Source organism: Phoenix dactylifera, chromosome 16, assembly GCF_009389715.1.
Source record: "Phoenix dactylifera cultivar Barhee BC4 chromosome 16, palm_55x_up_171113_PBpolish2nd_filt_p, whole genome shotgun sequence".
Taxonomy (NCBI): Eukaryota; Viridiplantae; Streptophyta; class Magnoliopsida; order Arecales; family Arecaceae; genus Phoenix; species Phoenix dactylifera.
Genome location: NC_052407.1, coordinates 2,829,933 through 2,844,679, shown reverse-complemented (window position 1 = coordinate 2,844,679; position 14,747 = coordinate 2,829,933). Strand labels below are relative to the sequence as shown.

The 14,747-nt window shown below is 40.6% G+C and overlaps 2 protein-coding genes across 4 annotated transcripts in view; both read left to right on the top strand.

Annotated features, from left to right (window-relative positions):
- The first annotated feature begins 642 nt into the window (after nt 1-642).
- LOC103711460 (GRAS family protein RAD1-like) lies at nt 643-2,199 on the top strand. Its single transcript, XM_008797598.2, has one exon. It carries the CDS (start codon nt 643-645, stop codon nt 2,197-2,199), a length of 1,557 nt encoding a protein of 518 aa, XP_008795820.2.
- A 2,845-nt stretch (nt 2,200-5,044) lies between these two features.
- The window catches only part of LOC103711432 (protein CHROMATIN REMODELING 4-like), a 33,265-nt gene continuing 23,562 nt past the window's right edge, over nt 5,045-14,747 (top strand). The window contains exons 1-7 of one of the 3 annotated variants that reach the window (XM_008797569.4): nt 5,045-5,354; nt 5,540-5,681; nt 6,586-6,832; nt 7,125-7,226; nt 7,329-8,093; nt 11,547-11,654; nt 11,796-14,594. In XM_008797569.4, the coding sequence (XP_008795791.2) occupies nt 6,614-6,832; nt 7,125-7,226; nt 7,329-8,093; nt 11,547-11,654; nt 11,796-14,594 (3,993 nt within the window). In that variant the 5' untranslated portion in view covers nt 5,045-5,354; nt 5,540-5,681; nt 6,586-6,613. Of the gene's footprint in view, nt 5,682-6,585; nt 6,833-7,124; nt 7,227-7,328; nt 8,094-11,546; nt 11,655-11,795; nt 14,595-14,747 lie in introns of all 3 variants that reach the window. The other 2 variants (XM_008797571.3, XM_008797570.3) reach the window with 2 other exon arrangements.

Here is a 14,747-nt window from a genome sequence, read left to right as displayed (position 1 = left end):
ATCTTGGTGCTGCGAAATAGTAGTAGTGAATCCTTTCTGAAGATTGCTGAAAAAGAATGAATGAAGTCTTCATCAATAAGCAGGAACCTTATGTTTAGAAGCAATTCATGATCCTACTTCCAAATATTTGTTCGTTTTAGAGGCTGCGGTAGTGAAGTCAGCTCAAATGCGATATCCTCCTGCATTACTCACTTGAACAGAACGCTTGGAAGGCTCCATACATATTTACCGCTCGTTAGAGATTTTATCATAGAACACGAGACTTTTTCAGACATCAGGATAATCCTCATGCTACGCGCCAAAGTTTTTAACTTTAAGCTTACTTTATCTTCTGGAAGTAACGTTATTTGTCATGATGCAGAATTTCCAATTCAATTAGAAGAACTTTTATTATGCGCGAAGAGCTTTCGCTATGGAAATCTAAGACCGACAAAAGTGTCACTTTTCCTTGATTTCTGCAGCTCATCTTCTCGTAGGCTTCAATGCTTAGACGTCTTAACAAGGATAGAAAACGAGATCACCTACAACAACTCCATTAAAAACGCCTTGAAATCAAGGTCTGAACAATTATAATTGTCTTAGTTAGCCTGCTCTCTGCAACCTCTGAGCGCAAGGCCACAACTCCTGCGGAAAGCCGAAGAAATGAACGGTTGGATTTCTTCTTCCTCGACTCCCCTGCAAGATGGCACCCTTACCCAGGGCACCGCCATCCGAAGGTTCTGCGCTGCACGTATGGACCAGGAGCGGGACCAAGGTGAATGGGATGATGCCTTCTTTGACATCGAGGCATGGTCCTCTTCACGGGATTCAAGTAGCCCTCCTTGTTCATGGGCGTCCTTCGAGGAGACTAGTTTCATTGACAGCGTCATCAACACGAGCTTATGCGAACAGGCGAACGAAGATGCTACTCCGGTGCAAGACCTTCGTATGTACGAAGTTGCTCATGAATCTCTGGATATAGTTGGCAATTCTGTAGACTACTCAGGAGTGCCTTTGGTACCTTCAGGTGTCGTTGACGTAGAAGCTAGAGGGATAAATGAAGGCCTTGAGCTGGTCCATCTGCTCTTGGCCTGTGCCGAGGCAGTGGGATGCAGAGACGCTCGCCTTGCTGCTTCAACCCTCCATCGTATATGGACGTTCGCGAACCCGTGTGGCGATTCCCTGCAAAGGGTCTCCTTCTGCTTTGCAATGGGTCTGCAATCTCGATTGTCTCTTTTGCGCAACATCGGCACAAATGGTTCCCTAACTGGTGCAGTCACCACCGATGGCCCGCTCGTCACGAGAGAAGAGAAGATGGAAGGCTTCCGCCTCCTTTATCAAACCACTCCCTACATTGCCTTCGGCTTCATGGCCGCAAACGAGGCCATATGCCAAGCTGCACGGGGAAAGGACTATTTGCACATCATCGATCTTGGAATGGAACACACACTTCAATGGCCTTCTCTCATCAGGACGTTGGTGTCACGCTCTGAAGGCCCGCCGAAGCTTCTCCGGATCACGGGGATCTGCAGCGCCATGTTTTCCGATCTCCCTGAGCTCGAGTCCAGCATGAGAGCCATAACAAACGAAGCGAATGCGCTTGGCATGCCTGTGGAGTTTCGAGCACTGGAAGAGGCGCCCTCCCCACTGCTACCTAACCTCGACCAGCTCGAGTTAAGGCAGGGAGAAGTGGTCTTTGTGAATAGCATCATGCACCTGCACAAGTATGTGAGGGAGAGCAGGGGGTCTCTCAAGGCCATCCTTACTGCGATAAAGAAGCTGAACCCTGCACTCGTCACTGTTGTCGAGCAGGATGCCAACCACAATGGACCTTTCTTTCTTGCCAGGTTCCTTGAATCACTTCACTACTACTCTGCCATTTTTGACTCCCTCGAGGCTAGCCTTCCCCGGGCTAGCACGCAGAGGTTGAAGATAGAGAAGTGCCATTTCGCCGAGGAGATACGGAACATCGTTGCATACGAAGGTTGCGATAGGGTCGCGAGACACGAGAGAGCTGATCAATGGAGGCGGCAGCTGGGCCGGGCAGGGTTCCAGGTGGTTGGGCTCAAGTCCACGAGTCAGGCTAGGATGCTGCTGTCTGTGTATGGGTGCGAGGGGTACACCGTCGCCAGTGAGAAGGGATGCTTACTTTTAGGGTGGAATGGGAGGCCTATAATGTGGGCATCCGCATGGCAAGTAAACCCTCTTTCCTCTTCCTGATTACTTGATGAAGACTGCCAGTGGAACAATTGTTATGGGGCACAAACGGATGTTAATCCTGGTTATTTGTTTTTGGTCTCATTGTGTGTTAATTTTCATGCTATCAGTCCCTAATATGTCCTAATATTCGTAATAAACTTGCAAATAACTATAAGGAATAAGAAGAGTCAAATCTTCCCCTCCTTCCAATCCTTCTCCTCATATGACATCATCTTTATGTTTAAAATCATCAAACCCCAAACCAAACTTCTCTACCAGATGACATCCAAAATCCTGACCCTGGCCTTGTGATAGAAGAGAAGGCACCTATGGGTGTTAGGGTAAGATGAACCACCAAAGGAGCTGGGGATGCAGTTGAGGATGAAGTGATATGATTAGATGGTGGTACAATAGAGTATGGGTGTAATTGAGTCGAGCTTGATCAAGCTTGGTTTGATATCAATTCCAGGATTGAACTTTGAAATTAGTTTTGAGCTTGAACTCTGATATCAAGCTCAATTTGTTTGACATTATTTCGAGCGCACTTCAAGCTTAATTTCAAACAAAGCCGAATACAAGCTTTCTTGATTAGTTCGATAACCTAAATCAAGTTGAAGTCAACTTGAGATTAAGTCGAGCCTGGTTCAAGCTTCAATGAAAGCTAAATTGATGATTTCAAACTTTGTTTGAAAGTGTGTTACCAACCAAATTTAGTCTTTAATTCATCCAAAGAGCAAAAAATTAACCAATTAAAACAATACCCCAATGATCCATCACATATCTGAAATGCATGATATATAATTTAAATATATTCTAAATTTATCGAGTAACTTGACTTAGACAATTTTGTACCAGGCTTAAAATTATTTTTGAGTCTGCTTTGCTGGTTCAAACTTAGTTTATTTAGCCTGAAATTAAATCTTGTTTGACTTTTTCTCGAGCCAAGCTCAAGTTTCTCGATTTGTTTCACTACAAGAAACTTGGACGTTAGCGACGCTTGTTTTGGCTATTAGCGACGCTTTTAAGCATCGGTAGAAACCATTCCGACGTTTTTCAAAGCGTCGGTAAAGCGTCGCCTATGCTACAGTGGAAAAAACATTTTCCGACGCTTTCAAAAACGTCGCTAATTCCAATTTCGCGTCACTTTTAAGCGTCGCTCTTTACCGACGCTTTAAAGCATCGCGAATTACTATTTGCGGTCTACATCTTCTCTTCAATTTAGAAATACAACCTTCTCGATCGGTAACTTCATTCCATCCGTGCGGAGTGGTTGGGTTTGGCTATATAAACAGTTTTTTTTTCAGACCGCCGATGTGGGACTAAAATGAGATGGTTTTTGGGCGTCCGACGATGCTTTTAACGACGCTTTTAAGCGTTGTTATTTAACAACGCAAAAAAGCGTCGTTAAAAGTGTCGTCAATTACATATTAACTTCAACGACGCTTTTAAGCGTCGGCAAATGTTGACGGGGAAAAATTTTTGCCGACGCTTGGAATAAGCATCGGCAAATAAAAGTCGGTAATTGTCTTTTTTTGTGTAGTGTTTGACACTTACTGTGACCGTAAAAGTATTATAACTACTTTGGTTTACCTATAAGACCATTCTTGTCATTCAACACATGTAACTTGGTTCATAGTGAAGTTGCTTTGAAAAAGTTTTAAGTGTGAAATTAACTTCACTCCATTAGTTCTTCGGATTAAGTTTCAATTACATTTTAAGAACAAGGTGTTAATTAAAGCCTTGTTAGCTTGACATTATATCTAGAGTTGATCACAGTCCAACCCTCATGCATCAACTTTATATTTATGTTTAATCGGGTTTCAGGCCGGGCCTATGTAAAATTTGACCATTGATCTTTTTTGTGCCTAAGCTTAGCCCATGATCAGCTCTAATCACATCTTATTCAATGATAACTGATTATCTTTCAATTAAGTCGTATTCAATGTAATCAGTTCTTACCTTTTGTGCCTAAGCTCATGCCTTTAATTCTTACTTTTTATAACTCATATTTTTTATAACAACGCTTTAAAGCATCATGATAATTATTTTTCAAAAAAAATTTTAAAAAATTTAATCTTGAAGGAGTCTGCGAAGAGACCAGCCAGCTCGGCTAGTGATGCTAGATGCACCTATATGGCTTATCATGTTTGCGAAGGAATCATGCATCTATATGCCAGCTTGGCTAGAGTCTGTGAAGGAGTCGTGGTCACTTGTGAAATTATCTGGATATTCAGGTCATTCACGTGTTTCAAAAAACTAATAGGACGGCTGGCTGGATGGCATCTTTTGTCGCCCACCACTTTGGCGGTCTGTTTTGAAATAGTTCTTCGGCTCTCCCTCTCTGCCTTATTCTCTATAAATCTAATATCCTTTATTATATATTTATTATTATATTTATGATGAGTCAGCGAATCAATAAATACCTCATTAATCTGATTTTGCACCTACATTTCACACGGTCCTTTGTCTCATGGCAGATCTTGCAGCTTTTCCCCGTCGGGCAATAAGTGGGTCCCACATGCGTGTGGGACATGAGAACCACGCCGGCAGAGCTTAGGCCACGTAAGGGGGTTTCACCAATGGGAGTTATCCCGGGAGTCCAAAAGATCTAGTGTACATTTTGACTCCCATACCTTGAAACAAAAACCGTACACCAAATTCAGTAGTATTTCACGCAAAGGAGCAACATCCTATCAGCTTAAAGCAAGTCTCCAAAACATTCTATTCCATTTCCCCCGGCATAGCATTGCATCCTCCTTGCATACAAAATATGCGTATATACCAAATCATGAACTGACCGCACGCAAAAAGAAAAATGAGAAAAAAAAAGATAATATATAAATGGGGAAAAAATTCATCGCCCCCCGCAGCCTCGACGCCTCTTCTCACTTTGTCATCAGATTCAGGCCATCTGAAGGAACCAACAGAGATACCGCGGTCCATCGTCGCACCGTCACGGCCGTCCATTCTACCCGCCGAGACGGCGACCGGGGCTTCTTGTCGCCTCGCCGTGCCCTCTTGCAGTCTCTGCCTCGTTTCTGCTCCCCTGACCCGCTGCTATCAGCGCCTGTCACGCCCCACGTGGCGTCCCGCAATTGGCGGGAGAGCCGGGTCGAGGGGGTGTGCGCTCGCCCACCGCCTCTCGGGGCAGGGCAACAAAATGATATTCTCGATTGGTGACCCCCAACCCTCTTTTTCCAACCCCCCCCTTCCCTTTCGCTTCCTTTCCTTCTTCCTTCTTTCTTTCGTGCTCCCAAGAAGAGGGAAATAGAGAGAGAGAGAGAGAGGAAAAATAAAGGAGGGAAGAGATCTCAGTGTCAGCTTCCAATCTAATCTAATGCCTATCTAATTGTGTCCACAGTGGAAGGGGGGATGGGGGATCGGATATAAAAGCCGCGGGTGCAGCTGGAATTTCTTTTCCCCCTTTTCTAACAGATGCGAGGTCTACGGCTGCGGCCGAGTTAGTCATATGATTCTTGTTCTTGTCTTCTTGGCCACCAGAGGTAACAGCTAGCTCTGATTTCCTTCTTCTTGTCGATTGTTGTTTTATCTTGGACTGTCAGCATAGGATTTTAGGTTTCTTTATTTTAGATAATTAAACCCTACTCTACGGGCACAGGTTCGGGTGCCCCCCTCTCTATCTTCTTGGTTTGCGTGCTTCAATCTCTCGGTTTCTTGTTTTTTTATATTTGCCTTCGATTTGCCTGGAAATCCTATTATCTCTCAGATTTCGGCATTCTTGTAGAGGCTACAGCTTACATTCCACCAAAATTTTGTAATTCATCGAAACTTTTTTTTTGTTTTGTTTTTGTCAAAGTTAGATATTGGGCACGCTGCGGCACCTTCTAGAAAGATAATTAAAAACAGCATTTGCAGGACGTAAAAGAAATATGTAAAAGAAGTAAAAAGAAAGAAAAGTAACGCCACATGTTGGGAGAAGTAGACATGATCTTATAAATTATTGAATACAAAGCTTATGTTTAACTTGTGAGACTAGGGCAGCTTCATGAGCTGTTCGCAAATGCTCTTTGTTACTATTTGGAAGAGACCATATAATTTCTTCTCGTATAATCACTTTTGGTATACTTTAATTGATTCATTTCCTCGATATAACTAGTCAGGGTTTCAGCAGATTGTTGTTTTATTATCTGATATATGAGGTGCTATCATTTTTGGTCCTTTAACTATGCTCTTATAGCCTGCATTAGTGAGATGGATGAGAAAGGATGTACGGGTATATATTAGGATATAATGTTTGAGAGGAAATCCTTTGAAGGTGGCAAATTGCTGCTGCTTCAACTTTTTTTTTTTTTTTTTTAACTTCAAAGTGTTTGACAACAGCTTGGTTGTGATGCTAAGCCTTTTGCCCAACTAATGAGCTGTTGTCATTCTTGTCTGTGCCATCAGTCAAGCATGCAGGACTGAGGCTCCAAAGATGAGGGAAGACAGCTCTTTGTGTGATAACATGATAGATAGGAATTGGGTCTTGAAGCGCAAGCGGAAACGAGTATCAAGTGGACTGAATCTCTCTAATGGAAAAGAGGCATCTTCGCTACCTTCAGACTCTCCGAGGAACATCCCTTTAGTTAAGAGGAAGCTGAAAGGTGATATTGATGTTTCTCGATTTGTTCGTAAGGTCAAAGGCCATGATGGGGTAAGACATCTCTTTTTTCCTTTCCTAGAATTCTACTTTGCATCAACTTCTTAAACCTCAGCCTCTTATTATTTCTCCCTGGCTATGATGATTCTATGCTGCTGCTGTATCCATTGTTCTTAGTTTGTTTTCTGGAACTCAAAGATGTTCTCATCTTTTCGATTTTATGAGATCATGTAGTCTCATAGATGAAAATCTTAAGGCAGTCAATTTTTTCTGTGATAGTAGGCAAGTCCATGCAATCTGTGTGGATCACTGTATATGGATATAAATTTTCATCTTTCTCTTGCAGTATTACTTTGAATGTGTAGAATGTGATCTTGGTGGCAATTTGCTCTGCTGTGATAGCTGTCCTCGAACTTATCATCTTGAGTGTCTCAATCCACCCCTCAAGGTATGCACTTATTCGTATATTATGTTGGTTCCCTTAGTGGGCATTAGGATGTATATGAATGTGAGCTAACTGCCCTTTTTATGGTTCTTCTGTTTCTAAAAGCGTGCACCACCTGGGAAGTGGCAATGCCCAAAGTGTTGTGAGCAAAAGGATAATATGAAAATGTTAGTAAATGCAGAATCCAGTTCAAGACGAGCAAGGACTAAGAGTGTATTTGAAAAATCTAAAATTGTACATAAATTATCTGGCCATGACAGGACATCGCTTTCTGGGAGAAGCTCCAGTCCTGGAAAGAATAAATTAAATAACAAGAGGAAAGCTACTTTACCTCAGAGGGCTTCATCTGTTGAAAAGAAGTCGGAATTTTCTCGTATTGATACATCTTACAGCACCAAGTCAAGCCGGTCATGTGATGGTGAATCCAGAGATGGCATTTCTACAGCTGCAGATAATAAAATTGAGAAGAAACCAGACTCACCATTTTGTTGGAAAAGTACTCATAAAGAAGTCCCTTATCCTGTTAAAACTTTGAGCTCAGATCCTGGTCAAAAATCTCTGGAAGAGAAGTCTGACCCATGTAAAAGAGAAGTGCAAAGAAAGAAACTTATTCTTCCATTAGTTCTGCCCTCTCAGAAGGCCAGAAAAAAGAAGCAGAGGGCTAACAGGGCAGACAAGAAGAAGAGGTCAAAAACTGGAAAAGGAAAACATATTGCTGCACCTGCTTGTGATGACATATCAAATGAAACTCCTCCATGTCTAGAAACCAGTGGGTCATTTCAAAAGCACACCTCATTTGATCAGCAGAATTCTGTGCCTAACACAAAGGAAGAACAGAAAATGGCAAAATGTGCTAGTCGAAAACAGGTTGTGGTAGCTTTTCTGTCTTATTTCATGTTCTATATAACAGTAGCTACATTCTAAACATATCAGTGAATATTCGTTTCACATTCTATTTTTCATACTTGAATTTATATTTATAGGATGTACATACATACATACATAAAAATGCATGCACTCATGCTTCTGAAAGTGGCAATTCAGTTATCTTAATTTTGGACACAGCACGTGCAATCATTGTTAGATCTAGTTTGCATGCATCAGTGAGACATTTTCTTAAATATATGCTCCAGGATTTATGTGACATTGGTTAATTTTTTAACTTCCAGAAAGAAACATCGATTGGACCAACTCTCCAAATATTATTAACATTAACCTATTAATAGTTAAAATAGTATAACATATTAATGGGTTCATTGGGGTGTTATGCACCAACATAGTCTATACTTGTTATGTAAATTTTGGTTGTTTAATGCGTGGCTCTCCTAATGGTAATTGATTGGATATCTTTATCTTTGGTGTGTGTAATATGAGGCTTTTAGGTGGTTCCATCAGTCACTGACGACTCCAGAATTAGCTCTGTTTCAGATGGGTGGAGCTTGCTAAAGTCGGTATTTTAGGGGTTATATGATGCAGTTTAATTAGTAAACTAATTTGTTGTCTTGATGAGGATGCATAGCTGACATTTGATATTAGTTAGGCAACATTTTGGATGCTTGCCGAAGGATGGAATTTCTGTTCTTATTGTGTGTGGTCTTAATTCCTTGAACAGTTCTGGAGTGGAGGTAACTTGATTAGTAAATTTGTTGGCTTTGGTTTTTTCTACAAAATAGTTCGTCATACACCTCTTCCATAAGAGACATTTAATTGTCGCTATTATGCTTTATATTCCATCACCCATGCCTACTTTCTTTCCATGTACCCATCATAGAAGATTTACCAAAGAGTGAAACTGTGGATTGGATGTTGTCTCTGTAGATATTGCAAGATTTCAGTGATCGCATTTCTTTTGTGTGGCACAAAAGGCGTTGAGGATTGGGTTAGCTGCATCTGTGATGGATTAACACTATAGTAGGAGTTGCCTATCAAAGCATTTCCAAAGGAAATTTCAGAATTATGTGTATATTTGGTTTATAATTGTTTGCTTCTTCATGAGCATCATGAGGGAGTGATATAGACATTAGGATGCCTTCGCATGATTAGTTTGGTGGCAAAGTGGGTTGTACAAACTTCATTAACAATTCATTGTGGAAAATGCATATGAAGAGGGGCAACCTAGACCATAATTGGCAGAATGAAGCAAAACATGCTAATGAAATATTCCTTAAATTCAATTCTCAAAAGGTAATATCCCTTATCAGAAGGGATCCTTGCAGACAATCATCTTCATGAATTCTTATATATGGCTATTTGCTCATCAACAAACGCTTGGATATGCAGTGATAGTGGAACCAAAGTTTCCAAAAATATCTGCTTCATGGATGGCCTAATTGCACCCACGAGTCTTTTTGTGTTTGCATCTTTGAATTTAAACATTTGGATCTAACGACTTTCAGGTGCCAAATCTGCCTGTATCTCTTGCTTTGTCAATAATTTTTATCATGAACTGAGGATCAGGAAGCCCCACACTGCATTAATTTTTGTTGGGTACCCTGTCACCACATGATTATCACTTTGCTACCAAAGGATATAATTGACCTATCAGCCTGTTAGCTTTGAAGGATGCTAGGTCTTTTAGGTGCCAAATGTACCCATACCTCTTGCTTTATCAATAATTCTTGCCATGACCTCAGGATCAGGAAGCCCAACACTGCATTTTTTTTGTTGTCTACCCTGTCACCACATGATTAGATGAGTATCACTTTTCTACCAAAGTATCTAATTGCAATTTTATCATCTAATTTTCAAAGTACTGTTTAGGAACTTAGTAACTGGGATTAGAAGGCCTAAGTGTTGCCAAATGTAATCTTCTGTCAAGATGCCTGGAGTAGTAACCATTTGAATCGCCTTTGTAGCAATGGGGAGAAACAATCAAATAATCAATTGTTTGAGAAATCTAACCAATTAACTATCATTAGGCGAAAAGATTGGAGTGTTGATTGCGATGAGTTAGCTTCAGAGATTGCTGCTTGAGCTACCGTTTGTAAATGTGAGGGGCATTAGCATATCCCATGGTCAGGGTGGTTGCTGTCTATGCTTTGTTGGGCTAACCTAGCATTTATGGTTGTTCTTGGCATCTTGCAACTCCTCCATTCCATCATTAGATGTGTAACTAGATACTGTTAAGGTGTGAATGCTTTTCCCCTGACTTTTCAGTCTGAAGTCTTTTATTGATGTGGGCTGCTTGAATTGTGTATTCTTCTTGTCCATGTGTCTAAAATTATACTATCTTGAGATCTAAAATTTATTTCAGGTCAGAATTATCTGCTGAACTCTGAAAGTAAAATAAGATCTATTTAGAAAATCTGCATGAATAGGTTGATCTCAAGACGTGAAAGGAACAAAAGATGAAAAGAGAAGGGAGAGGGAATTAAGAAGAAATTTAATGATTCCATTATTTTCACCAGAACTGGTAGACAATTTCTTTTGCATCCTTTATAACGTAAATATTGACTGAAGAAATGTAAGGACTGCTAAAGGACTGATTACTAAGTAAATACACTGTCTCCTCTCTCCCTTGCTATTTGTTTGGCACCTAATTTCTTTCACAGCCCAGCGCCCCCCCCCCCTCTTCTGCAAGAAGAGAGAGAGAGTGGCATGCAGCCTTTCTCGTGAAGAAGAGAGAGGCATGCAGCCTGCCTTGTCCTGCCTTTCTAAATTATTGGCCCCATAGATGCGGACAGAAATCCCAGTTCTGACTGGATGTCAGGACTGCACAACTTAAAGTTGGGGTCACAATGGTGTCTAGTCTCAACCTAAAAAAAAAACCCTAAAACAATCATATAAGGAAAAAATTGCTCCAAAAGGTGCAGAATTTCGAACTAATGAAAATGGAAGCAATTCAAACAAGAAGGAAGATATGTGAAAGTGTAGGAAAACTCAAGAAAAATCACAAAAAATAAAAAAGGGAGAAAAATGTAATGCTATGGATTACATGAGGATCACTGTAAGAAGTTAGATAAGACTTAGATTGAATGTTTGTTTTAATTCTCTTTCTTTCTCCTTAGTATCTTGCAATTTTATATTTTTGCATCAGCCTTTCTTCCTCTGGATGGCGGTTATACTGTGATGAGCTGGTTCTTTTAATATGGGCCTTCTTTTCATTTATTTACAGATCTAATCAATTACTTCCTTTTTACAACCTTTGGAGAGTCTTACTCTTGGTTTACCTGATTTTTAGTTAATGCATTGTGTATGCTGCTGGTTTGATGCTCTTGTTGTTGAGTCCATAATTTGTATTGTGCTGTCTCCTTTTTTATTGTGAGAACTGTGAAGTATTTTACTATTGTTTGTTGATGGTTGATGTTTAATTAATATGTGCAGGCATCCCTTGGGGGAGTTCCCCCCTCATCACGAGGATTAGATGAACAAGGAGTGCATGTAAATAAGACAATAAAACATCATGAGAATCTTTGGAATGGAGGACAAGAGGTAGATATATGTTTTTTTTTAAATTTTTTTATAAACATGTTTTTTTTGGAGAATTGAAGGGTAAAACTTTGTTTTGCATTCCTTCATTTCTGTTTAATACCTAAAGTCATTGATATAAGTCCATGTTTTTCTGTCTAAAAGGTTGATCGAATTTTGGGGTGTCGGGTGCAAACTAGTACTGTCTTGTCTTCATTTCATGTTCAAACAATCAAATCTGCTACTCCTTCAGAAGAAGCTGAGTCAGAAAGTAATTCAGGAAGGCAAGTGAGTGGACTTCCATGTGGTTGTAATATTTCAGAAAATCATGAAAAACAGTTAACAGACTCTTATGATGGCAGTAAAGATTCAGATAAGAAGGATGGTAAAAGCATACTTAAGGGATGCCACAGAGAAGCAAATTGGGTTGGCGAAAGAAAAGATATTAATGAAGACTATAATGGCAAAAGACATAGAACTCATGAATGTCCGAATAAAATGAAAGCTACGGCATCCGTCATAGAATCTTCTGGGGAGAAAACTTGTGAAGTCATTGAGGACTCTTTGGTAAATGCGATAGATATTGATGAAGACACTGTTCTGAAAGTCTCTGTAGAAAGCAAAAATGGGGAACTTGTGAGTCCAAGCAAACACGGCAAATCTCATACACCAAGGCCTTCTTGCCTAGATGTCTCCTGTGATTCAGAATGTATCGATGTTGCAAGCATGGTGACTCAACCAGATAAAAGTGCTGAAAATAGGACATCTTCCAAGGTCATGCAGGACTCCGGGCCTAATGACAAAAGTAGTATTATGTATGAATTTTTTGTTAAATGGGTAGGTCAATCAAACATCCATAACAGTTGGGTTTCTGAATCCCAGTTAAAAGTTTTAGCTAAAAGAAAGTTGGAGAATTACAAGGCAAAATATGGAACCACTGTGATAAATATTTGCAAGGAACAGTGGTGTGAGCCACAGCGTGCTATTGCTCTCCGTGTTTCTAAGCATGGTACTGAAGAAGCCTTGGTTAAATGGCGTGATCTTCCTTATGATGAATGTACTTGGGAAAGATTAGATGAACCTATCATTGAAAAGTCTGCTCATCTGATTGCTGAATTCAAACAGTTTGAGTCTCAAACTTTGGATAAGGATGTTGGGGATGATTTTCCAAGGAGTAAAGGTGATTCTCAGGATTTTTTTTCTTTGGTGGAGCAGCCGAAGGAGCTTCAAGGAGGTTCACTTTTTCCACATCAGTTAGAAGCTTTAAACTGGCTACGCAAATGCTGGCATAAGTCTAAGAACGTGATACTTGCTGATGAGATGGGGCTGGGGAAAACCGTATCTGCTTGTGCTTTCATCTCGTCCTTGTATTTTGAGTTTAAGGTGAAATTGCCATGTCTGGTCTTGGTCCCTCTATCCACAATGCCTAATTGGTTGGCTGAGTTTGCACTGTGGGCCCCTCATTTGAATGTTGTGGAGTATCATGGTTGTGCAAAAGCAAGATCCATTATTCGTCAATATGAATGGCATGCCCGTGATCCAACTGGATCACATAAGACAACAGAATCATATAAATTCAATGTTTTATTGACTACTTATGAGATGGTCCTTGCTGACTATTCTCATCTGCGTGGAGTCCCCTGGGAAGTACTTATAGTTGATGAGGGGCATCGACTAAAAAATTCTGGAAGTAAACTTTTTAGTCTGCTGAACACATTTTCTTTTCAGCACCGTGTGTTATTGACTGGAACCCCTTTGCAGAACAACATAGGTGAGATGTATAACTTACTAAATTTTTTGCAACCTGCATCATTCCCCTCTTTGTCAGCATTTGAAGAGAAGTTTAATGACCTTACAACGGCAGAAAAGGTGGAGGAGCTGAAAAAACTTGTTTCTCCACATATGCTTCGAAGGCTGAAAAAAGATGCCATGCAAAATATCCCCCCTAAGACTGAGCGCATGGTTCCTGTTGAATTAACATCCATACAGGCGGAATATTACCGTGCCATACTTACGAGGAACTATCACTTATTACGTAACATTAGAAAAGGTGGTGCTCTGCAGTCAATGCTAAATATTGTCATGCAGCTCCGGAAGGTCTGCAATCATCCATATCTCATTCCAGGAACTGAACCTGAATCTGGTTCAGTGGAGTTCCTCCATGAAATGCGCATCAAGGCATCAGCCAAGCTAACATTGCTGCATTCTATGCTCAAGATTTTACGTAAGGATGGGCACCGTGTCCTCATATTTTCTCAGATGACGAAACTTCTTGATATACTCGAGGATTACCTGACTATAGAATTTGGTCCTAAGACATTTGAAAGAGTGGACGGTTCAGTGTCAGTGGTTGATCGTCAAGCAGCAATTGCTCGTTTTAATCAGGACAAAACTCGATTTGTATTCTTATTATCCACACGCTCTTGTGGCCTTGGGATAAATCTGGCCACAGCAGATACTGTTGTTATATATGATTCAGATTTCAATCCACATGCTGATATACAAGCAATGAATAGAGCACATAGAATTGGGCAATCAAACAGGCTTCTGGTGTACAGGCTCGTGGTATGTGCTAGTGTCGAGGAGCGCATCTTGCATCTTGCTAAGAAGAAATTGATGCTTGACCAACTATTTGTGAACAAGTCAGAATCTCAAAAGGAAGTGGAGGCCATTCTTAGATGGGGAACAGAAGAACTTTTTAATGACCGTGATGCTGTAAATGGGCAAGATTCAAAAGAAGCTTCTAGCAGCAAAACTGATGCTGTTGCTGATGGTGAGCATAAGCATAGAAGGAGAGCTGGTGGTCTGGGAGATGTATACCAGGATAAATGCACTGATGGATGCACGAAGATCGTGTGGGATGAAAATTCAATTTTAAAGCTTCTTGATCGGTCAAACCTTCAGTCAGCAATCTCTGAAAGTGCTGATGGGGAGTTAGAGAATGATATGCTTGGTGCAGTAAAGGTGCGTTGTAAGCTTTCTATGGTGCTTGTTTTTGTTGTCAAAATTACTACATTTCTTATTTGGCTTTCCAGGAGTTCTCTTTTCTTTAAGATTCCTTGCTGTGTCAATCATAATGTGAATATGTTAAGTCATGGTTCCAATTGTTGGGCAAAT